The sequence below is a fragment of the Balaenoptera musculus genome, chromosome 17 (genome assembly GCF_009873245.2).
Source record: "Balaenoptera musculus isolate JJ_BM4_2016_0621 chromosome 17, mBalMus1.pri.v3, whole genome shotgun sequence".
Taxonomy (NCBI): domain Eukaryota; kingdom Metazoa; phylum Chordata; class Mammalia; order Artiodactyla; family Balaenopteridae; genus Balaenoptera; species Balaenoptera musculus.
Window position 1 is genome coordinate 713,184 of NC_045801.1, and position 26,848 is coordinate 740,031.

The following is a 26,848-nucleotide window of genomic DNA, read 5'->3' on the forward strand; positions in this document are numbered from 1 at the left end:
TCGCGCTCTTGCCCCGCGCGCACTCGAGCGCAGGGGCCGCACGGGCGGCGCTCGGTTCGCGGCCGGGGCGGAGCTCCGGACTCGCCCCGCCCGCGCAGCCTGCGCAGCTCTCCCGGCACCAGCCGTCCGGCCGCACTGGCCGAGCCCAGCGGAGCTGAGCCACCGGGCACGTAAGACCGGGGCCGGGACAGAGAGGCGCGCGGCGGGTGGGAGCCGCGGGGTGGGGTAGGGGCTCTCCCTCCGCAGGCATCGCGGAACCAGAGGCTGCGTCGCGGCCCATCCTCCCTCGGGAGGACGCCACCTCCGCGCGCGGAGACTGCGGAACTGGACGGGCGGTGCCCGGGGTGTGGGCAGGAAAGGAGGCTGGGGTGGTGCGGCTGGCGGCGGGGCGCCGGGCGGGGGGCTGGAGCGGAGGTGCCCTGCGGACGGGCTGTAGGGGGCGGGGCAGGGTGGCCCCCAGCTCGGTGCCCGCCGTCTCCTCCCCAGCCCTTAGCCTAGGGGCGGAGGCACAGAGCCCACATTGTGCCCCTGCGCCAGCCCGGCCCCGCCGGGACAGAGCCCCATTCACCTCCTGCACGCCAGCGCTTGTGGGGCCCGGGAGCTGAGGGGCGTGCACGCGCGGGTGTGGGTGCCCTTCGGCAGCTCCGCGGTGCGGTGTGCGTGCCGCGCAGGGTGGGCCGCTGGAGGGGCAGCCCAGGCTGCCACCCAGCCTTGCCGCAGCAGAGCTCCCGCGGCCCACGCTGATGCGGCTCCGGCTATTTATAGGCCTTCACTGCGGAGACCGAGGTGGGACTGCGCTGGGGCTGGGGTGGGGTAAGGCGACGGGGAGCGCTATTGGCTCAGACAGCTTGGAGGTAGAGCCAGTGTGCGAGGTGCGGGGTCTGGGTCCTTCCCTGAAGGCCGCTGAGGGGAGGGGCAGCAGCTAGTGGTTCCTCATGGCCTGGCTTGCTTGCTGACTCGAGGAGTAGAGGAGATGGAGTCCAGGTTTGGGATGGAGGGATCGGAGGCCAGTGTCCGAGTGACGGGGTGGAGGGGGGCATCAGTGTCCTCTGATTGGGTGAACCCCTGGGTGACAGCGTGGAGGGGTCAGTGTTTGGGTGACTAAGAGAAGGGAGTGGCAGTGAATGTTGGGGGGTGGGGGGTATCAGTGTCCCAGTGATAGACTGGAGGGAGTGAGGTCAATGTCTTGGTGTGGGGGGGTCACCGTGTGGGTATTGGAGGAATGAGCTGGAGGGGGTGAGGCCAGCTGTGGATGGCTGCAAAGGGTTGTCCGTGTCTGGGTTGAGAAGTTCGGGGTTCAGTATGTAGATGAAGCGGGACATAGGAGTGGTGTGGGTGTCCGTGTCCAGATGACAGAGTGGATGGGGTGGGGTCCACGTTTAGGTTAAGAATGTGGTGGGTCAGTATGCAGTATCCCCCCCATACACGGTGGTGTGACATCCCCCTCCCTCTCCAGGAGGCCATGTCGGGCGAGGACCACGAGGTTCGGGCAGTGGTTGCGGATGGCTCCAACGGAGGCAGCGGATCGCCCAGCCCTGGGGACACACTGCCCTGGAACCTGGAGAAAACACAGCGGAGCCGGCTAAGCGGAGGTGGCCCTGGGGGGAATGGGAGTGTCTTGGACCCTGCCGAGCGGGCAGTCATCCGCATTGCAGGTAACGATGCTGAAGAGCTTCGTCTGTCAAATTCATAAACATTTGCTTGTTGACTGAGCACGTGCTGTGTGCTCTGTACAGGTATAGGACTGGGATGAGAGACCTGAGGGTGATCTGCGGGTCAGAGGGGGCCTCTCCTGTCCCAGGTGATTGCATACAGCACAGCGCCACCTGCTGGCTCCACCCAGTCAGCTGCATGAGGCCTGAGGTTGAGCTTGCTGAGGTGGCACCATCATTGGTCTCAGGACAAGGGTCCAGTGCCCAGATGTGATGATGACACTTTCTTGGGATCCTGGGGCAAAGCCGCCTTCGAGGCCCCTGGTCTTGGCTGCCACCATGGGGGTGGGGTGGGTAGAAGCATATAGGAGCAGGAAAGGAGGGGCCACCTGTTTGGCGAGAGCCCCAGCCCCTCCCTGAGCCAGAGTCTGGCCGTGCCCTCTAGTAGCTGCCATTCTTGCGGGAGGATGGGGAAGGCCCAGTGCGAGGCCCCTGACAGTGTTGGGCTGGCAGCTGGACGATGGCTCCTCCCTTTGGGAAGTAGGTGACCTAGGGCTTGAGGCTATTGGGCAGGGCGTGCTGGGAAGGGAGGAGCCAGCTGAGGGTCTCTGGATCAGCCTGTGGACTACTGACCCTGTCCCGTCGGCTAGGACAGAATGATGATGAGGGTCTGGGGGACGGGCTGGCCCTGCAGGAGACCGGGAGGGTGGACCGAGGTGCGTGGGAAGAGGCCTGGAAGCCCAGTGCTGGGCGAGGATGGTGGCGTGGGCAGCGAGGAACTTTGTGGGTGGAAGCACAAGCAAGAGCTTGTGGGGACGCAGGGGAGCAGGACAGCGTGAAGGGAAACCTCACCGTCTGCCCCACCCCCGGGGGCCAGTGTGGACATGGCACGGGACCGCCAGTCCTTTTCACATGTCACATCCGGATGTTAAAGGACGAGGCTCTTTTCCACTCACGTGAAAGTGAACCCTGAATGTCCTCCCGCAGCCCTGGACCCTCTTCACTATCAGCCCCTGGGGGCGCTCTTAGTGTGCGTGCCTGGTGACCCTCTTGGCCCTGAGCGCTGGAAGTGGGGCTTCTGGCCACAGGGTTTGCGGCATTTCCAGTTAGAGGAACATTGCCGGGGGCATTCTGGAGAGGGCATTTCTCAACACTGGGAGATGGGGGATTGCCAATCTGATGGGTGGCAAAGAATTTGTCTTTTTTTAACCAATCATTTTTTCTTCTGTAAATTTCAGTCTTTTTATTCGTAGTTAAGTTTTTGTGTGTAAGGGTTTCATATTGAAGATACCCACTCTACCTCCCAGGTGGCAATAGAAGGATCCTAGGTAGCGGCGGTTGGAGCAGAAGTCGGGTGGGGGGGGCGGCCAGGTGAGGTCGCTGGGTCTGGCAGGGTGGCGGAGAGCTCGCGGCTGGGGAGGGAGGGGGCCCCTGCAGGGCCGGGCGCGGAGAACTCGGGCTGTCGGCGGGCTGGCGACTGGGGCGGGGAGCGGGTGTGCGCCCGCCGGGACGGGCGCGGGACGCAGACTCGGAGCCTGCCAGCCCGCTCCGCTGCGGCTGCCGAGCCGACGCCGGGAGGCGCCCGGGCGCGCTGCCGCCTCTCCCCCGGGCCCCGCCCGCCCGTGGGGCATCCTGGGTGCGGGGCGGGGCGGGGGCGGCCCCTTTAAGAGGCGCGCGCGGCCGCAGGGACCGAGTGGCCGCCGGGGGCAGGAGGCCCGCTCTGCGCCGCAGCGCCCCGCCGTGTCCCGCGCCTGCCGCTGGCATGGCCGCCCTGCTGCCGCCCGGTCCGCCGCCCGACGAGCAGGACTTCATCCAGGCCTACGAGGAGGTGCGGGAGAAGTACAAAGGTACGGCGCCCCCGCCTCCCTGCGGGCTGCCTGCCGTCTGGCCGGCCCTGACAGGTCCTCCGGCCGGACAGTCCGGCCTCTGACACCTCGTCCGCGGTAGTCGTCCCGATCGGAGCCCAGCCCAGCCCCGCCCGCCGCCGCCGCCAGCCTCGCTCGACCCGCGCGGCCGCCGGCGCCCGAGGAAGAGGCAGCGCGCTCGGCGGAGCCCCATAGTCATGTCCTTAATAGGGCATCGTGTGGCGCGGGTGGGTGGGTGGGGTGGGCCGCCCCGCCCTGGCCAATGTCCTGTGTCCGGAGTCTGTGCACAGCAGACACGTGGGTCAAGGCAGAGCTGTCCCCTGCCTCTCAGCTAGGTGCTTCCCCCAGGGGTGCGGGTGCCACTGCCTGGCAGTGGGTCGCATAGTTTCTGCCTTTCCTCACCTCCCCCAGTGGGTGAGCACCTAGGCCGCCACCCGCCTTGGCAGGGACTCCTGTTACGCCCCTTTACTGTCCCCTGGGGAGCAGCTGTGGGCTGGGGAAGTCAGGGCAGCCCCCTCCTCCTCTTTAGAGGAGCCACTCTGTGGCTTTGGCAGACCCCCCTGGCCCTGCTCCACACCCCCTGGGGCCTCTGGACCTGCCCAGGCCTTACTGCTGTCAGCTGCCCACAGCCCAGCTGCCTGGGGCGCTGGGCTCTGAGCAGGCGTGGACACAGCCCTGGCTCCTGGCCCGCAGAGGCTTAGAGAGGGTCGAGGTGGGGCCCTGGGCAGAGCTGACCCAGAGCAGGTCCCAGCTCCACATGGCTGGTTCGGCTGGCTCTGCCCCCAAGGGCAGGTCAGGGAGAGAGGTCCTGCTGGGACCTTGCCTGGAGCCTGGGCAGCTGCTGTGCATCCACTGACCTCGCCCAGGCAAGCAGGGGAGGTTTCACGGGGCCCAGGGCTCGCCTCCGCCAGGCAGTCCTCCACTCACAGCTTTCGTGGGTCCCGGGCGGGTGGATGTGCTGTGTGCTTCTCCTTGTCAGCTTCTCCTTGTCAGCACTGTGGTCGCCGATCCATTGCCTCTGTGACCAGTTCGCTGGGGCCCGGTAGAGACACTCGTGACAGTGGGCTCCTGAGCCTGACCGCCGCACCTGCAGGGAGGGAGGGTATGTCTCTGGAGGGCTGGCCTGGCCTGGGAGGGTCCATCTGGACAGGTCCAGGGCAAGGAAGCAGCTGCCCACTGGGCCACAGCTCTCCTGGCAAACCCCAGCACGGAACTGTTTATGAACTGGCCACTCTAGTGAAAGTGGGGACACCTACACAGAATAACTAGTGCTTTGTTCCAGCATCTTCCTCGGTCAGATCACGTCGCAGGGCCGTGTGTGGTTCCAGGGGCTGTCAGGGCATCAAGCTGAAGCATCCCGGCCTGAGGAGCGGTGTCTCTCTGCTCCCGGGAGACCAGCCCACCTCTCAGGAGTGAGTCCTCACAGGACCCTGCGGGCTTCCAGGGCTGCTGTGAGGGCACACAGGGCTGCCGTGGCCCGTGCCCCCTCTCGGGCTCGCCTGGTTCCTGCCTGCAGGTGCTGGGGCACGTGCCCAAAGTGGACCGGCCACCGCCACGGTGAAGCCCCCCTAGCGTGTGGCACTGGCCCGAGGGTGGCTGAGAGTGGCGAAGTGGGAGCGTAGGTGCCGGGGACTGCCGAGCGGGGCCGAGGGGAGGGGAGGCTTCTGGGGCACCCCGAGTCACCTCCCCTCCTGGCTTGAGGCAAGGGAATGGGGGGGCGGGGCTGTGCCTGTGGCTGGGCTGGGGCCAGTGCCAAGGCCCAGGGGTGGCCCAGAGGAGCAGAAGCAGTCAGGCTATGGGCCGCGGCCTGATCCTGTGAGCCCCTTGGGCCTACTGGAGGCCTGAGGCCCTGGCCCGTGCTGCCCCGGAGAGGAGGCCGCCCCTGGTGAGGGAGCAGGGCGAAGCCCCCGATCCCGCCGCCGTCGGGTGCCTGCTGGGGGCTGGGGGGGGGCGCAGCAGGCACTAGCAGGCTCTGCCCTCGGGGACCCCTGCCCGGCTCTGCACACCCACTCCTGGCCCGCCGCTGGGCCCACGAAGGGCTCTAGCTTCTGTCTCCTGACTTCTTCCCCGCACCGGCACTCGCCCCCAGCCCCACCTTTGCCCTGCTCTCGCTCGTGAGATGCACTTGCCCGTCTGCCTCCAAAATCCAGCTTCTTCGCCCCTCACCTTTACGTCCCCCCACCCCACAGCAGTGGAGGTGTCACTCCCCAGCTCTCCCTCTGGAAATCCCCAGTCCTCCCCACCGGGCCCTGCTCCTTCCAGAACAATCTCCACTTCCTGTCTGCCTGAACCCCTTGCCCCTCCCTGTCCTCCCTACCTTCGCTCCAGGACAAATTCCTGCGGGGCTGAGGCCACCTGGGCCTATGGCTGGAGAGCTCCCTGTGGGCTGGCGGGGGTCTCCAGAGCCTGGCCTGCGACAGTTACGGAGGCGGGGCCGCCCGGGGGAGCCCGGAGGGGCCTGTGGTCCCGGTGCACGGGCAGGGCTGGGGGCGGGGGCGAGAATTCGGGTGCGGGGGAAGGGTGCGTGGGGAAGGAGCCCCCCAAGCTTCCGAGGCAGCTCTTTGCGCGCGGGGCCAAAGGCCTGTCCAGGCGGACAGGGCATGAAGTACAGGGCAGGGCGTGGGGAGCGCCGGCCCGGAGGGTCTGGGCAGCTTGTGTAGAGACTTCAAGGTTGTGTCATCAGGGCTGGGAGCAGAGTCAGTGTGGATGGGGGTGGGGAGGGGAGGGCTTGAGGGAGGGGCAGTGGGTGTGGAGAGGGGAGGGCAGAGGGGAGGAATGTTGGCGGGGGTGGGGGTTTGGGGGGGGCAGGTGCTCCAGGCAGGGTTGGGGTAGGGAGCCTGCAGGAGGCACTCACCTGGAAGGCCTGCGTTGGTCTAGAGAAGGTGGGGCTGGAGAGGCGGGCGGGGTTGGGGAGTGTCAGCGCATCTGCAGGGCACGTGCTTTCTTTAAGGCTCAGCTGGAAGGGTTCCCCCACCTCCCTGTCAGGCCCTGGGCCTGCCTGGTGCCATTGCGCCTGACATCCTCCTCACGTGTCCCACCGTCTCCCGTCCTGGACTCTGAGCTTGGTTGTCTGTGTCCCTGGCACCAGCCCCAGGCCCTCAGCCAGCACTTGCAGGGTGCTTGCATGGGTGAGTGGATGAGAGCGTTGGGTGTCATCTTTGGTGGCCAGAGCTCAACTGGTAGGATCGGAGGCTGGCAGTTATTTGGGGCTCTTTGAAGAGGGCTTTTGGTCTGTGTTTATGGTCAAAAGCAAAATGTGCTGGGACTTCCCAGATGGTCCAGTGGCTAGGACTCTGCACTCCCAGTGCAGGGGGCCCAGGTTCAATCCCTGGTCAGGGAACTAGATCCCACATGCTGCAGCTAAGAGTTCGCATGCCCCAACTAGAGACCCCGCATGCCTCAACTAAGACCCAGTGCAGGCAAATAAAGAAGTAAATATTAAAAAAAAAAAAAAAAAAAAGCAAAATGTGTTAAAAACAAACAAACAAGCACTGTGGAAGTATATGAAGAAAAAAGGTGAAAGTCACACCTTGGGCCCCTAGTCTCGCTGGCTGGGGTGACCATTGTGTGTGTGTGTATATGAGAGAGAGAGAGGGAGAGAGGGAAAGAGAGGGAGGGAGGGAAAGAATTCAGTGGGTTTTAGTGTATTAATAGACTTGTGAAACGGTCAGCACAATCCACTTCAGAGCATTTACATTCCCCAGACCCTGGCAAACACTGATCTACTTTAGGTCTCTATGGATTTGCCTATATTGGATATTTCATATAAATGGAATCATACAATTTTGTGTCGGGCTTCTTTCACGTAGCATAATGTTTTATCCATGTCACAGTGTGTACTGGTTCTTCATTCCTTCTTATGGAATAACATTCCATGGTATGGATAAACTACATTTTGTTTATCTCTGGATAGGTTGATGGCTATTTGTGTTGTTTCCACCTTTTGGCTATTATGAGTGTGCTGCTATGCACACTTGTGTGCCAGTTTTTGTGTGGATGTATGTTTTCATCTCTCTTGGGTATATACCAAGGAGTGGAATTGCTGGAACATGTGATAATTCTATATTTAACTGTTTGAAGAACTCTCAGATTGCTTTCCACAGCAGCTACACCATTCTGTGATCCCATGAGCAGTGTATGAAGCTTCCAATCTCTTCACATCCTCACCAGCACTTATTATCTGCCTTTTTGATTATAGACATTTAGTCCTAGTGGGTGTGAAGTGGTCTCTCTTGATTTTGATTTGCATTTCCTAATGACTAATGATGTTGAGCACCTTTTCTTTTGCATATTGGTTATTTCTATATCTTCTTTCCAGAAATGTCTATCCAGAGGCTTTGTCCATTTTTAAATTGGGTTTTTAGCTTTTTATTATTGAGTTGTAAGTGTTCTTCATGTATTCTAGATAGAAGTCCCTTATCAGATAGATGATTTGCAAAAATATTTTCTGATTCTATGGGTTGTCTTTTTATTTTTTTGATGGTGTCCTTTGGAACACAAAAGATTTTAATGGTGAGTCCAATTTACCTATTTTTTTCTTGGTTGCTTGTGCTTTTGGTGTCATATCTAAGCACTATTGCCTATTCCAAAGTCATGAAGATTTATGGCGATGTTTTCTTCCAAGAGTTTTATAGTTTTAGCTCTTACATTTAGGTCTTTGATCTATTTTGAATTAATTTTTGAGTATGGTGTGAGGTAGGGGTCCAACTTTATTCTTTTTTTTTTTTTTTAACTGTGCCTTGAGGCTTGCTGGATCTTAGTTCCCCAACCAGGGATCGGACCCGGAACCCCCAGCAGTGAGAGTGCTTAGTCCTAACCACTGGACTGCCACATAATTACCCCAACTTTATTCTTTTGCACGAGGATACCCAGTTGTTCCTTCACCATTTGTTGAAAAGATTATTCTTTCCCCATTGAATGGTCTTGGCACCCTCATGCTTTTTAATGGGTACTAAGTGTTCCATTGCATGGAAGTACCTCCGCTTATTTATCTGGTTCCTTTACATGAACATGTGGGCTTATCATTAAAAATGATTGTATTTCTAAATTGTCCTCTGGCATAGAGCCAGCAGATACAAGGCAGACTAGTTCCAATCCCTTGCCAATTGATTGATGAGAAAATTCTAATTTGTTTTAATTTGCATTCTTTGACTAAGTGATCATCATTTCATAGTTTTTCACTCTTTGTATTGAAAAGCATTGTTCATTTCTCTGTAAGGTGTTTTGTTTTGAATTATAAGAGTTCTTTATTTATTATGACTATTAACTTCCTTGTGTGTTATCAGTGTTTCTAATTTTTCTTTCAGTTTGTTACTTTTTTTTTATAAATTTATTTATTTATTTATAGCTGCATTGGGTCTTCATTGCTGCATGCGGGCTTTCTCTAGTTGCGGTGAGTGGGGACTACTCTTCATTGTGGTGCGCAGGCTTCTCACTGCGGTGGCTTCTCTTGTTGCAGAGCGCAGGCTCTAGGCGCGCAGGCTTCAGTAGTTGTGGCACATGGGCTCAGTAGTTGTGGTGCACGGGCTCTAGAGCGCAGGCTCAGTAGTTGTGGCGCACGGGCTTAGTTGCTGCGCGACATGTGGGATCTTCCCGGACCAGGGCTCGAACCCGTGTTCCCTGCATTGGCAGGCAGATTCTTAACCACTGCACCACCAGAGAAGCCCAACAAAGAGGATTTTAAATATCTTCTCTCCCACCTAACTCAGCTTCCCGAGGGCAGGGTTTGTGTCCTGTTGCACCTCGTTATGTGGTTTGAAAATGAGCAGGTGAATGGGAGGGAAAGTGGACCCCGAGCTGAACCCCTGCAGAAACCCAGACCCCAGACTGGGCTGCCATAGGGTGGGAGTGGAGGTGGGGGTGGGGAGCAGCGGGGGGGTGGGGGGTGGGGATGAGGGTGTGGAGTGGCGCCTCTGCAGCAGGGGCGGTGGAGGCAAATAAACAGATGATCGTTGAGCTGGGCAACATGTGAAGACTCGAGTTGGGGGGGGGACCAGGCTGGGCACTGTGCTTGGGGCCCTCGTGGTGGAGGGGAAGAGCCTGGCAGAGGGGGAGCCTTCCCCAGGGGGTGGTCCGGGCAGCCCAGTGAAAGGGAAGGAGCGGTGAACCAGGAGCCGGCTGCCCTTAGAGCGCCTGGCGTGGTCATAAGGGATATCGGGACCTTAGGGAGACCTGTTTGGGGGCGTGGTCAGATTGGGGGTGCCAAGGGGTGTGTAGGAATTGAGAAGGGAGGTGGAAACGGTGAGGGGTCCGGCAGTGTGTGAGAGGGAGGCCGCCATCCAGGACGGGGCAGTGACACGGAGGCCGAGCTGTCAGCAGAATGCAGCCTGGGCAGAACACTGGCTGGCGGGGGCCTGGGTGGCCCGAGTGCTGTGTGACCCCTCTCGTTTGCCCAACCGCACATGCTGGGTGTGGACGTGACAGCCCCTTGCTACTCAGGGCCCTGTGGTTCAGAAGGGATAGAGGCTTCTACAGGTGTGGGGCTGAGAAGGTGTGGGGGATGGGAAGGTGTGGGGACGGGAAGGCCTGGGGGAGGAAAGGCATGGGGGATGGGAAGGCGTGGGGGAGGGAAGGCGTGGGGGAGGGAAGGCGTGGGGGAGGGGAAGGCGTGGGGGAGGGGGGCGTGGGGGAGGGAAGGTGTGGGGGAGGGAAGGCGTGGGGGAGGGAAGGCGGCGATGGGAAGGTGTGGGGCTGGGAAGGTGTGGGCGATGTTGCCTCCTGGCCTCAGTTTCCCCAGTGAGACCTGAGGGGAGCCGGCAGTGGGGCGGGGGTTGGCGGCAGGATCTGGGCACCTTGGGAACAGGTGCGATGAGGCTGGAGAGCGATGATGCAGGTGGGGAGCCAGGTGCCCCCGCCCGGCATGGGGCCAAGGGCAGTGGCCAGAAGCAGGCCCACACTGGACAGGGAGATGCAGGGCTGGGAGAGCTGGTGCTGTGGCTGCCTGCAGGGGCTGTGGGTGGTGAGGTCAGGGACCTAAGAGGGGCCATGGGCTGGGTCATCTGGTGGTGGCCCCAGGTGATGGTGGCTGGGTGGAGGGGGAGTCAGGAACCCCTTCTCAGGTGATGGGAGGCGGGTGCCCACTTGGAGGACTCAGGGCACGGCCTGCAGGGCTTCCTCCCCTGTCCCTTCCTCCCATCCTCCTCTGGGGGAGCTCGGGTCATGGTTTAGCTGCGGAAGGGTCTTCCCAGCTGGGTGGTCAGCTCTTGGCAGGGACCTTTCCTTTCCTGCTGCCCTGGGGTCAAGAAGAGGATGGGGGGACATCTGCTACCCACGCTGGTTCCTGAGGTAGGGGCAGGTCCGGGGCCAGTGCTGCAGGAAAGGAAGGCCCTAGAAGGACGTCCGGTGTGGCCGCCCTGGAGTCTGGGAGATCTCAGGCAGGCTGGTGGGTCAGGTGGGCTGGGGGCTGCATGGGTGCCTGGGACAGTGGGGTTTGGGAGGCCCTCCATGGCAGGCATGGTTGGGGAGCTGGGGGCACAAGACTGGAGGATGCAGGTGTGAGGCCGTTGGCAGCAAGAGGTGTCTGCGTCAGGTGTCTCTGGCTGGGTGGATGGCTTTTATGGTCTTTATTCAGGTCTTTTTTTGTCTTTCAAGTGAGTGTGTATTTTGAACTTTTGAAATGTACCTTTCTTCTCCTTTCTTATTAAATGAATGGCTACGTGGGAAGCTTATAGAACAGGCACAGGGTTAAGCCTCAAGGGGCACGACTGAGCTTCACTGTTGTTATTACCACAGGATCTCATGGATGTTTTCAGAATACAAATAGCCCCCACTTGCCACACTCTGGGTGGCTTAAAACAGCAGAAATGTATTCTCTCACAGTTTAGGAGCCAGAAGTCTAAAATCAAGGTGTCAGCAGGGCCGAGGCTTCAGGGCAGATTCCGCCCTGCCCCTCCCGGCTTCCCGTGGCTGTCAGGTTCCTTGGTTTGCGGCTGCATCACTGCAGAATAGGCCTCCATCTTCAACACGCCTCTCCCCTGCGTCTTCTCTTCTGTCTCTGGTGAGGACGCTTCTGACTGCATTTTAGGGCCTTCCTCACAGTCCAGGATGATTCTCAGCTCAAGATTCTTCACGAAGTTACAACTACAAAGACCCTGTTTCCAAAAGAGGTAACTTTCCCGGGTTCTAGGGATTTGGAGGTAGACATGTATTTTCAGAGCTACCATTCAGCCCACTGCAATCTGCCCTCTGGCCTCCTAAAATTCATGTCTGTCACATGCAACGTGCATTTGCCCCAGCCCAGCATCCCCAAAAGTCTTACAGCAGCAACTCTCAGTCCAAAATCTCATCAGCTCAAAAGCCCAGTCTCATCTAAATTCTCTGAATCAGGTATGGGTAAGGTTCTGGGTATGGTCCACCCTGGGGCAAAATTGCTCTCCATTTGTGGACCAGTGAAACTAGAATGCATGTTGTATACTTCCAAAATACAATGGTGGGACAGGCATAGAGCAGACATCCCCTTTCTCAAAGGGAGAAAGGGAAAAGAATAAAGGGGTAACAAAGAGAAAAGAATAAAGGAGTCCCAAGCAAGTTTGAAATCCAGCAGGGCAAGTTCAATAGGTTTGAAGGCCTGAGAATACTCCTCTGGGGCTTGATGCTTTGCTCTGTACACCTTCAGCTCTGCCGGCCTCTGCCTCTGTGCCCATGGCTCCACCCTCTGGGCCCAAGGCTCTGCCCTTGGAGTCATTTTTCCTTTTTCTTGCCGGGCAGCATATGTTTGAAGCTGAGTAGCTCTGTCACCCCATTTCCTGCCTGCAGTATCCCAGAATTCCAACAGCTTTCCTTCCTTTCATCCTGTCTCTATCCTCTTGCATCCAAGCTGGCAGTGTTTCTGCTGATACAACATTCTCATACACCTTGTGGGTCTCCCATGTATGACACAGGGATCCATGCCATCAGGTTAGAGGCTTCTCAACAGAGCTTTCCTGGATGACCCTCTCTATCCCCAGCTTGTGATGCGAGGTTTGAATGCATCTGTGAGTCAGAGATCAAATCTCTTCAGAGGAAGATTGTCCAGTTGCATCCTTGTCTTTCTCTCCAGAGCACTCTCTCCTAACAGTGAGTCTCCCCACATTAGCATCTTCTGCAATCTGAACAGGCCGTGAGTTTCCCAATCACCAGTGCTGGTTCTTTTTTTGCTTAACAGTTCCTTCCACAGTTTACGTCTTTCCTCCTGCACTTTACCGTAAGGAACAGGTTAAAACCAGGTCACACCCTCCACACTTTGCTTTGAAATCTCCTCAGCTAAAGATCCAAGTTCATCACTTATAAGTTCTGCTTTCCACCCAACAGTGGAACACAGTTCAGCCACATTTTTTGCACTGTTTAATCGGGATCACCTTTCCTCCAGCTTCTGGCAATATGTGCCTCATTTCCTTCTAAGTCATCACCAGCAGCATCTTTAACATCCATATTTCTTCCAACAGCCTGTTCAAGGCAACCTAGGCTTTTTCTATCATGCTCCTCAAAATTCTCCAGCCTCTGTCCATTACCCAATTCCAAAACCAGTGCCATGCTTTTAAATATTTGTCACTCCTGGTAAAAATATCTTCATTAGTTTCCTGTGTCTGCCGTAACAAATGACCACAAACAGGTGGTCTAAAACAACAGAAGTTTATTCTCTCATACTTCTGGAGGCCAGAAGGCCAAAATCAAGGTGTTGGCATGGCCGTAGTTTCTGTGAAGGCTCTAGAGAAGACCCTTCCTGCCCCTTCCAGCTTTTGGTGGCTGTTGGTGTTCCTCGGTTTGTGGCTGCACCATTCCAGTCTCTGCCCCATCTTCACATGGCTTCTCCTCTGTTTATCTCTCTTCTGTCTCTTATAAGGACACTTGTCATTAGATTTAGGTCCCACCCAGATAATCCAGGGTGATCTCATCGTGACATCCTTAACTTAATCACATCTGCAAAGACCCTATTTCCCAATAAGTTCACAGTCACGGGTCCCAGGGATTTAGATGTGAACATATCTTCCAGGGGCCACCGTTCAGTGCTTTCCCCTCAAGCTGCCCTGCGGTGGTTGATTGGTGTTTTGTAAAACCTCCACATCTTTTTGTTTTATGCTTGTTGTTTTATTTTTTTTTATTTTTTTAAAAAATATTTATTTAGGATGTGCTGGGTCTTAGTTGCGGCAGGCAGGCTCCTTAGTTGTGGCAGGCGGGCTCCTTAGTTGTGGCTCACCGGCTCCTTAGTTGCAGCTTGCCAGCTCTTTGGTTGTAGCTCGAGGGCTCCTTAGTTGCAGCAGGAGGGCTCCTTAGTTGTGGCTCGCCGGCTCCATAGTTGCGGCATGCCAGCTCCTTAGTTGTGGCATGTGAACTCTTAGTTGCGGCATGCATGTGGGATCTAGTTCCCTGACCAGCGATTGAACCTGGGCCCCCTGCGTTGGGAGCATGGAGTCTTAACCACTGCACCACCAGGGAAGTCCCTATGCTTGTTTTAAAAAAATGTGCACAGTATTTTATAGTATAATTTAATTTATTTATAACTTTATAATCAAATATTAAGTATTTTAGGCACGTGTAACTTCTTTTTACTTAATGTTACAACAAGTACATCTTTCTATGACATCAATTTATAATATAATATTCTTTTATATGGTAATCATATCCAATTTAATCTCTTCCCATGGAACATTAGGTTTAGTTTTGTTTCGTTTTGTGGGTTTTTTTTGGTGTTGTAAACTGCTACATAGAAGAGCTTTGTGGCTGGATCATTGTGTGTCTATGGCTATTGTTAGAAATAGAATTTCTGGGTCAAGCAGTATGCAAAATTTAAGCTCTAGCTACACCAGGGTGCCATGTTTTCACCTATCAGATTGGTAAAAATCCAGAAACCCAGAATTTCTGGATTGCATTAGTGAACCGGTGGAAACCAGGCCAATGAAAATGTCTATCAGGCCTAAGAACGCAGTGTGTGTGTGAGAGCCAAGGATGGCAGCCAGCGCCCTGAGGGAGGGCGGATGCAGGGGTGCAGCAGGAGACCTCCCAGGTGTGGGGTCAGATGGTGCAGGTGAGGTGTCACTTTTTTTTTATTTTTTTAATTAATTAATTAATTAATTTATTCATTTATTTATTTTTGGCTGCGATGGGTCTTTGTTGCTGTGATCAGGCTTTCTCTAGTTGGGGCTACTCTTTGTTGCTGTTCAAGAGCTTCTCATTGCAGTGGCTTCTCTTGTTGCGGAGCACGGGCTCTAGGTATGCAGGTTTCAGTAGTTCTGGCACACGGGCATAGTTGCTCCGCAGCATGTGGGATCTTCCCGGATCAAGGCTCAAACCCGTGTCCCCTGCAATGGCAGGCGGATTCTTAACCACTGTGCCACCAGGGAAGTCCCGAGGTGTCACTTTTGGTGTTAAAAGGGGGAAAACCAAGGATCATGTTTGTATTTACGTGACTTTCCACATAAAGAAATTTCGGAGGGATAAAGAGGAAGCCAGTCCTGACAGTGATTTCCACACTGTGTGTGGGGTGGAGAGGGGACAATCTGGGGGGAGACTTTTCCCTGTATGGCCCATGTTTGCGTCTGGGGAATATTTTTAAGAAGTTCCTAAGGTGTTTGCTAGGTATTACAGCGGCGCCCGAAAGGGCTCGCTCCCTACACCTGCCCAGCACCCAGTGACAGGGTTTCAAACAGACAACAGAACCTCGCTGATCTGATATAAAATCATGTGAGTGTCTGAAGGAGGCAATTATTAAGAGTCGGGGCGGCGGGGCTTCCCTGGTGGCGCAGTGGTTAAGAATCCGCCTGCCAATGCAGGGAACACGGGTTCGAGCTCTGGTCCGCGAAGATCCCACATGCCACAGAGCAACTAAGCCCGCGTGCCACAACTACTGAACCCGTGCGCCTAGAGCCCGTGCTCCGCAACAAGAGAAGCCACCGCAATGAGAAGCCCGCGCACCGCAACCAAGAGCAGCCCCCGCTCGCCGCAACTAGAGAAAGCCCGCGCGCAGCAACAAAGACCCAACGCAGCCAAAAATAAATAAATAAATTAATTAATTAATTTAAAAAAAAAGAAAGAGTCGGCGCAGGGCTGGCAGGGCTGGCGGGGCCGGCGGAGCCGGCGGTGGGGTGCGGGGGTGGGTCAGAAGCGCAGTTCTAGCTCAGGGCAAGGTGGTCCTGCGAGGTCGGACCTCTGCATTGGGAATGTGAGTCTCCCCATGGGTCTGGTTCTTGCTTTGTGCTTGTGGGGCTTTCTGAACTTAAGTTCTGAGTGATTTTTATTTATCTTGTTCCAGAGTAGTTTATATCCTGCACTGTGAATGAAGGTTTTTCCCTCCCTCTTTTTCCAACTCGTTATTATTGACCTGTAAGAAATCTCTTAGGTCTTTAGCAGGGTGTTGAAAGTCGGCCACTCTAGTGAGCGCCGTTGTTGCTTCTGGTGGGTGGTCAGTGGCACTGGTTCAGGTGCTGAGGAGGTGCAGACTCAACGCTTGTCAGTGCTCTGCATCCGGAGCCTGGGTTCTTCCCCCTCACACGCCCTGGGCCAGACTTGCCCGCGGCCGAGCCTGGAGGCTTGCCCTGGCCGCCTGTCGGTGTGGCTTTGGGGGTGTCCCGGCCACCATGCTGAGCCTTTCAGCCCCGCTGCTCCTGCTCCCAGTACTTCCAATGGGGGAGGCCCCTGGGGCGGTGTCACGGTCAGATTTGGAGGGACGTCTGTTCTCATGTTAACGATATACAGCCAGCCCTCCCCATCCACGGTTCTGCAACTGGGGATTTAAGTAATAGATCAAAAGTACTACTGAGGTGGGACTTCCCTGGTGGTCCAGTGGTTAAGATTCCATGCTCCCAATGTAGGGGGCCAGGGTTCGATCCCTGGTCAGGGAACTAGATCCCGCATGCTGCGACTAAGACCTGGTGCAGCCAAGTAAATAAATAAATAATTTTTTAAAAAAGAAGTACTGTTGGGGGGGTGGATTCCAGAAAGTTCCAAAAAGCAAAACTTGAATTTGCTGTGGGTGCTCAAAGACAGCTATTTACATTTACATTGTTTTTTTTTTTAAAAATAAATTTATTTATTTATTTTTGGCTGCGTTGTGTCTTTGTTGCTGCGCGGGCTTTCTCTAGTTGCGGCGAGCGGGTGCTATTCTTCGTTGTGGTGCGCAGGTTTCTCATTGCTGTGGCTTCTCTTTTGCGGAGCACGGGCTCTAGGTGCACGGGCTTCAGTAGTTGTGGCATGCAGGCTCAGTAGTTGTGGCGCATGGGCTTAGTTGCTCCGTGGCATGTGGGATCTTCCTGGACCAGGGCTTGAACCCATGTCCCCTGCATTGGCAGGTGGATTCACTGCACCACCAGGGAAGTCCCTACATTGTGTTTACAACTATTTACGTAGCATTTGCACTGTATTAGGTTATATGCAAATACTATTCCAGTTTTTATAAGGGACTTGAGCATCCGAGGATTTTGGTGTTGGCTGGGGTCCTAGAATCAATCCCCCTCAGATACTGAGGGTGCCTGGACCTCCTTTCCCAGTTTACTGGGTCACTTTGTAAAAATCAGAAATATTGGTGAGTTTTTATCAAATGAGTTATCAGCAGTTTTGAGATCAATATACAGGTTTTCTCCTTTAATCTATTAATGAAGTAAACCTCTATTAATAGCGTTCCTGGGAAGTACCTCATCCTTGAACTGCAAGCATCCACTGCTTGGTTTCCCTGCATGAACGTCTCTGACCAGGCCTGGGGTGCAGGGGTGCTGAGACAGGCGTCCCTGTGTGAGAGCACTGTCCCCACTGTCCCTGCTGGAGGAAACCACAGAGGGGTCTGTGCAGCAGGACGACACAGGGCAGGACAGGATCGGGAGCCTCTCTGTAGCCCTGAGATGGAGCAGGTGTGGCAGCGGGGCTGTGGCCGCTGAGCGCCTGGAGGTGGAAGGCAGCAAGGAGGCCAGGGCTGTCTCCAAGGGGAGGAGGGTGGCGGTGGAGACAGTGGGAAGAGGACAGGTTTGAGAGATATCTGGGGGGGCAGAATGATGGGGCCTCCTGATGGATGGAACATGGGGGTGGGACCCAGGATCCCTGCCCGAGGTCTCTGGCGGACACCTGGTAACGGTGCAATTTTTGAACTGGGCTACAGGGAGAGAGAGCTGGGTGGGGCCCAAACGGGGACCCTCTATGCCTCCTGGGCCATCACCAGGACCCCTGGGGCCCTGGCGGCACCCACCGCAGTGCTGTGGACCCGGCCCTGCGGGGTGGAGCCGCACGGGGTGGCTGGTCTAGCTGAGCTCCCGCCTTCATCACCCAGTGGCTGCCCACGTGGAGGAGCGTTCTCCTCCTGCCCAGCCTGGTAGCTTCCCCAGAGGTCAAGGCCAATGCCAGGCGACGGCTGTGGGGTGAGGCCCGGTGGTGCAGGTGAGATGGCCCCCTGTTCCCACTGCAGGGAACAGGCACAGTCCGTAGCGGGGTCTCACTGGGTGATGATGGGGGACCCTGTGTGGAAGGTGTCTGCCGGCAGGGCCGACAGCTGTCACATGTCACCCCTGCACAGGATCACCTGCCCACCAGTCACTAGTGAGCCCCGCTAGGGCAGGCTGCCCGGGGCTGGGCACAGGCGTGAAGCTGGGGAGCCCTGGTGAGGAACATGGACTGGAGGGCAGACAGGGCCTTGGGAGCAGTGGGGTGGTCTGGACGGCAGGTGGTGTGGCCTTGGGCCACACCTGCCAGCGTCTCAGGAGGCTTGTGAGGCGGGGTGCTTTGTCCCAGACAGAGGGGCTGGGAAGGAGGGGGCCTGGCTGTGGCGTAGGGGCTCAGCTTGGGTTGCAGGGACCACAGGGGTGTAAGCTGCCTCCTGGAATTTGCAGTAAAGCTTTAAGAGCGTTTGGCCTTGCATGATGCGAGTCCCTGGTGCAGGCGACCTGCCAGGGCCCCAGCTGGGCGTGGGGAAGCCGTGCCGGGTCAGACAGCCTGCTTTCTTGAGGACCCTGGGACTAGATCTCCTGGGCAGTGAGGCCGTGAAAGCTGAGGACTGTCGGGAGGGCCAGGGCCGTTGCATCTCACCCACCAGAGCCACGCTGCCCCCATCTCTTGCCCCCAGGCCCTTGTCCGCCGCAGTCCGAGGGGCCTCCCTGGCCCAGGGGAACCCCGCCTACAGCTCTGTGTCCAGGCGCCCTCCACGCACACGTTCTCTGGGGTTGGCCAGACTCCTCTTCTCTTGACCTGGGGCCTTCGTATGTGCGTCCGCCTCCTTTGCTGGCTAGCTGCAGCCTGTCTTTCCACGGCCCCACTTTAGCTGCCCCTTCCTCTGGGAAGAAACCAAGGAATGGGCTCAGTGTGTCCCGTGGACTCTATCCAGGGGCCGTGGCCACAGCCCACTTCCCAGGCCACACCATGTGGCTGCCGTTTGGGGCAGACTGGGCAGGGGCAGGCCGAAGGCCTCTTCACGGGGCCTTCTGGCTGCCACCCCTTCTCTGCGAGCCCTTGTTTGCAAGTGGCTGCTGGTGACTGCAGTGGCCACTCTCGGGTGGGCAGCGTGACTTGAGGGGGCAGTTAAGGGCCTGGGACATTCCTTCTCTGTCCCCATGGTTCTGAAAAGTTAGGAAAAGCCACCTAATTGCACCTGATCCTTGTGTTACCCCATTACTTGCTTTCTCCCCTCATCTTTTCAGTAGCTTAAAATTATAATCTTATAAAATTCAATTATACGCAGTTTTGTTTGTTTTATTGGCCGTGTCGGGTGGCTTGTGGGATCTTGGTTCCCCAACCAGGGATTGAACCCTGGCCCGCGAAAGCGCTGAGTCCTAATCACTGGACCGCCAGGGAACTCTCAATTATATGCAGTTTTAAAACTAGAACCAGCACTAATTTTGTGTGTGGGTGACTTTTCCTATAGTTTTTAGTTCTGTTTAAGTATCTATCAGTTTCATTTGAGATTTAGTTAGGAAGTACTCTTCAGTTACAGTTTGGATTTAGGTTCATCTGGACGTGGCTAATAAAAAAGTAATAGGAATTCAGGTGTAAGGAATCACAAAATCCTCTATTAATTTCTCGTATTCCTGTTTACCCCAGGTCTGCCGCTGTTTTTTCCTGAGACCTGCCTGTGCCCCGCACTGGCTGAGTCCTGAGAGGGGCAGGGATGGGGTTGTGAGGGATCCTAGAACATCAGGCCTTGAGCCAGTATAGGGCCGCACCCGCTTCTTTGCTCATCAGCCAGTACCTGTGGGCACCGCCGGCTTCCCAGCTCTGCCATCATCACGCGCTCGCCCCAGTCCTGACCCGACACACGGTGGGCCTGCCTGCAGGAAGAGTGGTCGCCTAAAGGCAGCGGCCTGGCTGGGCAAGGTGTGGGCCCCACGGGGCCAGGAGGGGCCTTGGGGTGAGGATGGAGGAAGAATCTGGATGCGGGCCTGGCAGGAGACGAAGGCTGTGTCTGTCCCCCACAGCCCAGCACAGAGGACCAGGGTGGGGCGGGAGGGCCCAGTCTTGGGGTTTACGTTGCCGCGCGTGCGCATGCCCGAGGTGTGGGCAAGGCTTGTGCGTTTGTTTACGGCTTCCTGCGGCACCGTGAGGGGGGCAGAGCTGACCCCACCCCGGCAGTGCCAGCGCTGTCATTCTCCCCAGGGGGCAGGCAGTGACAGTGTCCAGGAGGCTGATCCTGTCAGCAGTAGGGGTGGTGGTGCGAGGAGACTGCTGGGCCGGACAGTTGGTGGCAGGTGGACAGCCTGGAAGGCGGAGCCACCAGGACCTGTGGGGCTGACCCGTGGGGGTGAGGACCCTAGGGTGTTGGCCTGAGCTGCTGGGTGGTAGATGGTGCTACATCCGCGGAGCCGGGAAGACAGGAACTTCCCAAGACAAGCCTTGTGGGTATTTGCTGAGTTGGAGAGGCAGAGGCTGAATGTGTCACCTTGGGAGTCAGAGTGTCACAGGACCGGGTGAGGTGACCCAGAGGCACGTGTGGGTGGAGGAGGGCCCCCAGCTGAGGGGAGAAGGCGGAGGGCATGGAAGGGGGGGGAAGTGAATGGTGGTGATGAAGGAGCCTCCAGCCTCTGCCCCGGTGGGATCTACCTTCTCTCCTCACCCAGGGTGCTGGCTGGGGAGGTCGCCAGGAGGTCCAGACCGGTGGGTGTCTCCTGCAGGGAGTGAGTGGCCATGACTTCGGGGCCAGGAAAGCCACGTGCAGAAGCGGCTAGGACGGCACTCTGAGGGTGGTCAGCGGCAGAGGCCCGGGGACTGGGGGGTGGGGTGGGCCGTCCAAGCACGCCTGGATCCAGCCTGATGGCCTGGCAGTCCGGCTGGAGTTACCGGGGTCACCTGACCCGGAGCAGGGGTCTGGAAGGGTGGGGGCGGTGTAGACGGGAGTAAACTCGGGCCGACCTTGCACTGCGCATTGATTAGTTGAGGCTCCGCCCCGGCTGGCAAGCCCCGCCCCGCGCCTCCCGGCTCCTCCCCCAGGCTGCGGCTCTGGCCTGGGCAGTGCAGTGCGGGGCTGGACTCTGCGTGGCGGCCCGCGCGCCGCCCTCAGCCCTGGCGGAGACATGGACCCCTCGAGAGCCATCCAGCATGAGATCAGCTCCCTCAAAGGTGCGGGCCGGGCTTGGGGACCGAGCCGGGGGGTGGGGAGTGTGGATCAGGCAGTGACCTCTGGCTGGGTGCAGCCCCCACAGGGCAGCGGTCGGGGTCTGCCGCCTTGGGAGCAGCTTTGTGAGTGGGGAGCCGGAGCCGCAGGAGACCCCATGTCCGTGTCCTGCCGGGACTCCACCTGGTGCGAGGTCCGCCCGGAGCTGGCGGGGGTGACTCCAGCCGCAGCCCCGCAGCCCTGCAGCCCTGCAACCCTGCAGCGAGTGTCGGGGGGCGGGGCGGGCTACGGCGGGGGCGGGGCGGAGGTGGGAGCCGGCCTCCGCCACCTCTCGGATCCGCACTTCTCTCTCCTCCCGAACTCGGCCGAATCCCCGCCCCGCTTGTCGGCCTGCCCCCCAGCGTCGAAGGGGGCAGGGCAGGGCCTTGGGGATCGATCACTGGCGGGGGAGGCGCCAGGCGGGCTGGCCCCGGTCAAGTCCACACTGCGGTTCTTTGTTCCGGAATGGGGGGGGTTCTGGGGGCTGCCCAAGGACCCCGACTGGTTGCCCTGGAGATCCGGAGGGGCCTGGAGTGGGGTGGAGGGGGCCGCCCTGTCTGTCCGCCCCGGTCCTTCCTGTGCTGAATCAGCAACTGCGGCTGCGGTTCCCGCAGCGTGGGGGCAGGGCAGAAAGGGGTGTTCTCTCAGCCCTGGGACCTGGGGGTCGCGGGGGTGGGGGGATGGGGTAGAGGGAGGCGTGCCGAGGCTGGCACCGCGGGCCAGACCGGGACGTCTCGTTCTAGGCTCCTGCCTGCTCCTCCCCTCAACCCCCGAGGGCGGGGCTGGTGGGAGGGAGGGGGATTCCCCTTCGTGCCCCGCCCGCCCCCCCTTTCTTCAGCGTCCCAAACTGCTGCCCTCTCCTGTGGGGATGGCGTGGGTTGTGACGGGGCTGAGGGGCTTGGCCAAAGACCCGTGCAAGTCTGTGTGGAAGGAGGAGAGACCTTAGGTCTGGGGGCTTTGTGTGTGGCTTGGAATCATTTTGGGAGGGGGCATGCTGTGGGGTCGGTTTGGTAGGAGGCTTGGGGGTTGGGGGGTTAGGTCGGGGAATCAAACCAGAGAAATGTGCGGTGGACGTATGGGGTGGTTAGGAGGGAGAGGAGGTCAGAGTGGGGCTGTGGGGTGGGCAAGGGGAGTGCACGGGAGATCGGGGTGGGGCAGGGGGAGCGCAGGAGGTCCGGGGGAGGGCTGAGGGTCAGGCCAGGAGTGGGTCTTCCGTGGGCACAGGGCCGGGCCGGGCCACTGGCCTGAGTGCTGGCCTGAAACCACAGCTGGTGTTGGTTCCCGAAGCCACAGCCGTGGTGCCCGGCAGGGTCCGCAGGCGCCGCTAGGCTGAGGGGGCGTGGCCGTTGCCCACTCCAGCGCCTGCTGGGCGTCCTCCCCGAGCCGGCGTCCCGCCCTCCCCGGCCGGTGTCCCGCGGGGCTGGCCCCCTTCCCGCCGGCGGAGGGAGAGCGGCGCCGCAGAGCTGGCGGGCCGGGCTGTGGGAACAGTTGGCTGTGCCTGCACTTTCCTCTGCCACAACTGTGTGTGTGTGTGTGTGTGTGTGTGTGTGTGTGTGTGTGTGTGTGTGTGTGTGTGTGTGTGTGTGTGTGTGTGTGTGTGTGTGTGTGTGTGTGTGTGTGTGTGTGTGTGTGTGTGTGTGTGTGTGTGTGTGTGTGTGTGTTGGGAGCCGGCTCTACACTGCCATGGCAACGGCCTCATAAACCCGCCCCCACGCGCCGCCTGTTGGCCTTCTGCCCGCGGGAGCCTCCCACCTCGGGATCTCCCCCCTTCCGCCCTATTTATAAACAGTTCCCGAGTTAGCAGTGCTGGGAATAGGTGTGTCCGCTTGGGGGAGGGGAGAAAGCGCAGGTCCAGGTGTGAGTGGTGCAGCACCAAGTGGGAGAGCGGGGTATTGGGTGGAATGGGGAGGCGCGCGATATCCGTGGTTGGAGCCTCAGCTGTGAGGGCTTAGGGGTGACTGCTGGGCGTGGCCGGGCCAGGCTGCAGGGTGTTGGCATGGAGCACACAGCCCCTTCCCCCCCCTGCTGCTGGTCCCCCTTTCACTGGGGCCCCCGACCCTCTTCTAGCCTGGTGCTACTCTCCCCTCATCTGTCCAGCTGGCTCAAAGGAGGCACTCAGGCTGCCAAGGGTGGGGTGTCTCCTGGCGGCAGGGGCGCTGGGCCGCGGGTGGCTTTGGGTCCCTGTGGCAGCTGAGAGCTTCTGGCCTCCAACAGCTGGCCTGGGGCGGTGGTGGATGGAGGCCACTCAGAGCCCCTACCCTGTGCCCTGCGGACAGTGCTTGGACTCTGAGCCGACTCCCTGTTCCTGGCCCACCCTTGATCTGGCCTGGCATGGCAAGGGTTAAAGAGGGTGGCCGCTCTGGGTCTGACACTTGGAGGTGGACGCTCTGTCCCTTTGCCCGCTTGATGGACAGCAGCCAGTGGTGCCTACAGCCTGTCCATGTGCTGCAGCAGCTGCCCCTGCCATTCCCCTCAGACCTCTGCCCCCCCAAGACCCCAGCTCTCCCCTCAGCCCTTGAGTCCCCACAAGACCTCAGCTCTCCTCCCTTAGACCTAGAGGACCCCCTGCCCAGACGGCCCAGCCCTCCTCTTCAGGCCCTTGTGAATCCCTGAGGCTCTGAGACCACAACCCTGAGTTGGGTCCCCGGCCTGAGGACCCTCCTGCCCTCTCGGCTCCGGCTTCCCTTCTGCCAGCCTTTTAGATTCTGGGTCCACAGCCACTCCCGTCCACCCTCCCGCTAATCTTAGGAACCCTGAAGGAAGTGTTTAGAAACTGATGTAATTTCTGACGTGGAGCCGCGGGCCTGGGAGGGGAGGGGGCCTGCCTTGGGGATGGCCGCTGCTGCGAGGTGTCCCCCACTCTGCGAGGGGCCCTGTTAGCTGAGGGTGGGAGGGGCCGCCCTTGCCGCTGAGTCAGAGGGGGCCGGCCTGGGCGTCCTGAAGGGCGGGCAGGCGGGAGGCTCGCGCAAGCGGTGGGCAGGCCGCAGTGTCGGCAGGAATCGCACGGAGCCAGAGAGCCAGGCGCCGCGAGCCACAAGCCCGGAGCCCGCGCCCTCGAGCTCAGCGCCACGGCCTGCCTGCCCCTCGGCCCCGGTTGCACGTTGTGCCGAGGGCGTCTCCTGGACCTCCTCCCTGTGCCCCGCCCGCCGCCCTCGACTCGCCAGCGCCCTCGACTCACCGGCTCCGGCAGCCATGGTGGCCGGCATGCTCATGCCGCTGGACCAGCTGCGCACCATTTACGAGGTGCTCTTCCGCGAGGGTGTGATGGTGGCCAAGAAGGACCGGCGGCCCCGCAGCCTGCATCCCCACGTGCCCGGTGTCACCAACCTTCAGGTCACGCGCGCCATGGCCTCCCTTCGGGCGCGGGGCCTGGTGCGGGAGACCTTCGCCTGGCGCCACTTTTACTGGTACCTCACCAACGAGGGCATTGCCCACCTGCGCCAGTACCTGCACCTGCCGCCGGAGATCGTGCCCGCCTCTTTGCAGCGGGTGCGCCGCCCTGTCGCCATGGTGATGCCTGCCCGCCGCACCCCCCACGTGCAGGCCGTGCAGGGTCCCCTGGGCTGCCCGCCCAAGCGGGGGCCGCTGCCAGCCGAGGACCCTACCCGTGAGGAGCGGTGGGTCTACCGCCGGAAGGAGCCTGAGGAGGGGGCACCTGAGCCCCCTGTGGTGCCCGCCACCACCCCAGGGACCCTGGCGAGGCCTGGCCCGGAGCCTGCCCCAGCCGCAGGTAGCTGTGTCCTGGCCCCAGGGTGGGGGATGGGAGGAGGTGCTGGGGCCGGGGCCTGGTGGGCTGGGGTGGGCCGCGAGTGTGCAAAAGCTTTGCTCCTGCCAGCAGGTGGCGCCGTTTCCGCCTGCGGGCTCTGGTCAGTGGACCCACAGGGCTCCTCCTCCTGGCTTGAGGACCTTGGGGTGGGTAGGCCAAGGAGGAGCCGGTAGGTTACTGCCAGCCCATCCCCAGGCACACCCCGGAGCTAGGGGTGGGGCTTGTGGTTCTTGGACTGGCAGGACCAGCTGTTAACACAGCCCTGGCTGGCACCCTCAGCCCTCTCCCCAGCTTGCCCTTGTCCTGGGCCCTGCTCCCCCCCCCCCCCCTGGCGACTTGTCTGCCCTGAGGCCCTCTCTGCAGGAGGTGGGGGCATGCAGAGGAGGTGCTGGGATGGGACAGCGGTGTAGCTTCTCTCCAACAGTGTGGGTGACTACCTGACCTTTCTGAGCCTTGAGTTTGTCCAGTGGGGGTGACAGCTGCCCCCGTGGTTGTGTGGCACAGATGTGATATTGTGACTGGCTGCTTGGTCGGCTTGGGGTTGGTGATGGCCTAGCGGGCAGCCCTGGGTTGGGGCGAGAAGAGCAGACCCTAGGTAGGAACATCTGCCGCTGGGCCTGAGGCCAAGGCATGGCGGGTGCAGGGCCCAGCCTGGGGTCTAGGCAGATCCTTCCCAGCGGGAGCCAGGTCTCAGAGGATGGAACAGGTCCTCTTGTCCCAGAGGTGGCCAGCATGCCCTTGCTGTGTCCCTGCTCTGTGGCATCCCTCTGTCCCTAAGCACCTGTGCTGCAGGACCCAGGTGGGCAGAGGGTCCCGTGCAGCTTGAGGCTCACACATGCGCTTCTGGAGCTCATTGGCCTTGGCGTTGAGGTGGGGCAGCCCGCACCTGCTTCCGTCTCTGTGTCTCACTACCTGAGGAGGAACTTGGTTTCTGAGGGGTGGACAGGGGGCCTGGGGTGAGGCTAGCAGGGTGGGTAGGAGTTTGCCAGGTAAATGACTGTGGTCTGGGGACCCAGGCGCAGGCCCAGGTGCTGAGCGGAAGCGCCGGCCCTGGCCTGGTCTGGGTTGGACCCGCTAACTCGGGCCTAGGGGTGGGAGCCCATCTGGGAGGATCAGTGAGGCTGTGGGCAGAGGGGCAGCCTCGGGCTCACCACACGGCCTCTCCAGCTCCTGTCAATGGGGTGACAGTGACACCCACAAAGAGACAGTAGTGCTTCGCTGGGTACTTGGTCAGCTGTGACCAAGCACCCGGTGGCCGGCTCTCAGCCTGGGCCGTCTCCCCCAACCTTCGCCTCGCTGCTGCCCCTACCCTGCTCAGTGGCTGGTGGACAAGCCTTCTCCCCCTTCTTGGGTCGGGGGTGTGGTGAGCGCAAGCCCCTCCCTCCCCTTCGCTCCTTCCTTCCCTGTCTGTGGCCTGGCTGGGCTGGGCAGGGTGGCTGGGCGGGCAGTTGGCCGTGGGCCAGGAGGGGTGGCTGGGTGTGGCTGCAGTGGGCAGAGTGGGGGTGGGGGGGTGGGGGGACCCCCCAGCCCTGACGGAGGTGACTCAGTCTTCCCTTCCGGGCCGCAGTCGCCGGTGGCAGCTCAGAGTTTCCAACAGGAAATGAGCTCCAGCTCCAGGCTGAGTCAGGGCCGGCGGGTGTGGGCTCCCCTTCCCCTTGGTCCCTCAGGCCTAGCATGGGATCTGAGTGCCACTCTGGGTACAGGAGGACGCCTAGGGCGCCTTGGGTGCTGGGTGTGGCACGGGGCTACCTCCTGGTCTGCAGGGGTTCTGATGCTCCACACTCCGGCTAGGAAGGTTCTGATGACATTTAGAACCATCCACTTCCCAGAGTTTTAAAAATTATCAAGTGATGAGCCACACGGCCGCCTTCCTTCCTCACAGCCTCGCCCTCCAGTCAGCTTGCAGAAGGACCAGGTCAACAGCCCCTGGGGCCAGCCGCCCTGCTCACCAGAGTGGCCTTGGTCAGGTGGGCTGCCTGTGCACGTCCAGCCCCGGCTGGGGAGTGACGGACGCTGCGGGGCAGTCAGC

General features: G+C 59.4%; 1 protein-coding gene across 12 annotated transcripts in view; it reads left to right on the plus strand.

Moving 5' to 3' along the window:
* The first annotated feature begins 113 nt into the window (after positions 1-113).
* Positions 114-26,848, plus strand: part of PLEC (plectin) — a 59,418-nt gene continuing 32,683 nt past the window's right edge. For 4 of the 12 annotated variants that reach the window (XM_036829938.1, XM_036829940.1, XM_036829939.1 and 1 more), the window contains exon 1: positions 24,036-24,783. In XM_036829938.1, the coding sequence (XP_036685833.1) occupies positions 24,246-24,783 (538 nt within the window). In that variant the 5' untranslated portion in view covers positions 24,036-24,245. Of the gene's footprint in view, positions 171-1,456; positions 1,656-3,349; positions 3,500-20,958; positions 21,020-24,035; positions 24,784-26,848 lie in introns of those variants that run through there. The other 8 variants (XM_036829942.1, XM_036829943.1, XM_036829944.1 and 5 more) reach the window with 3 other exon arrangements.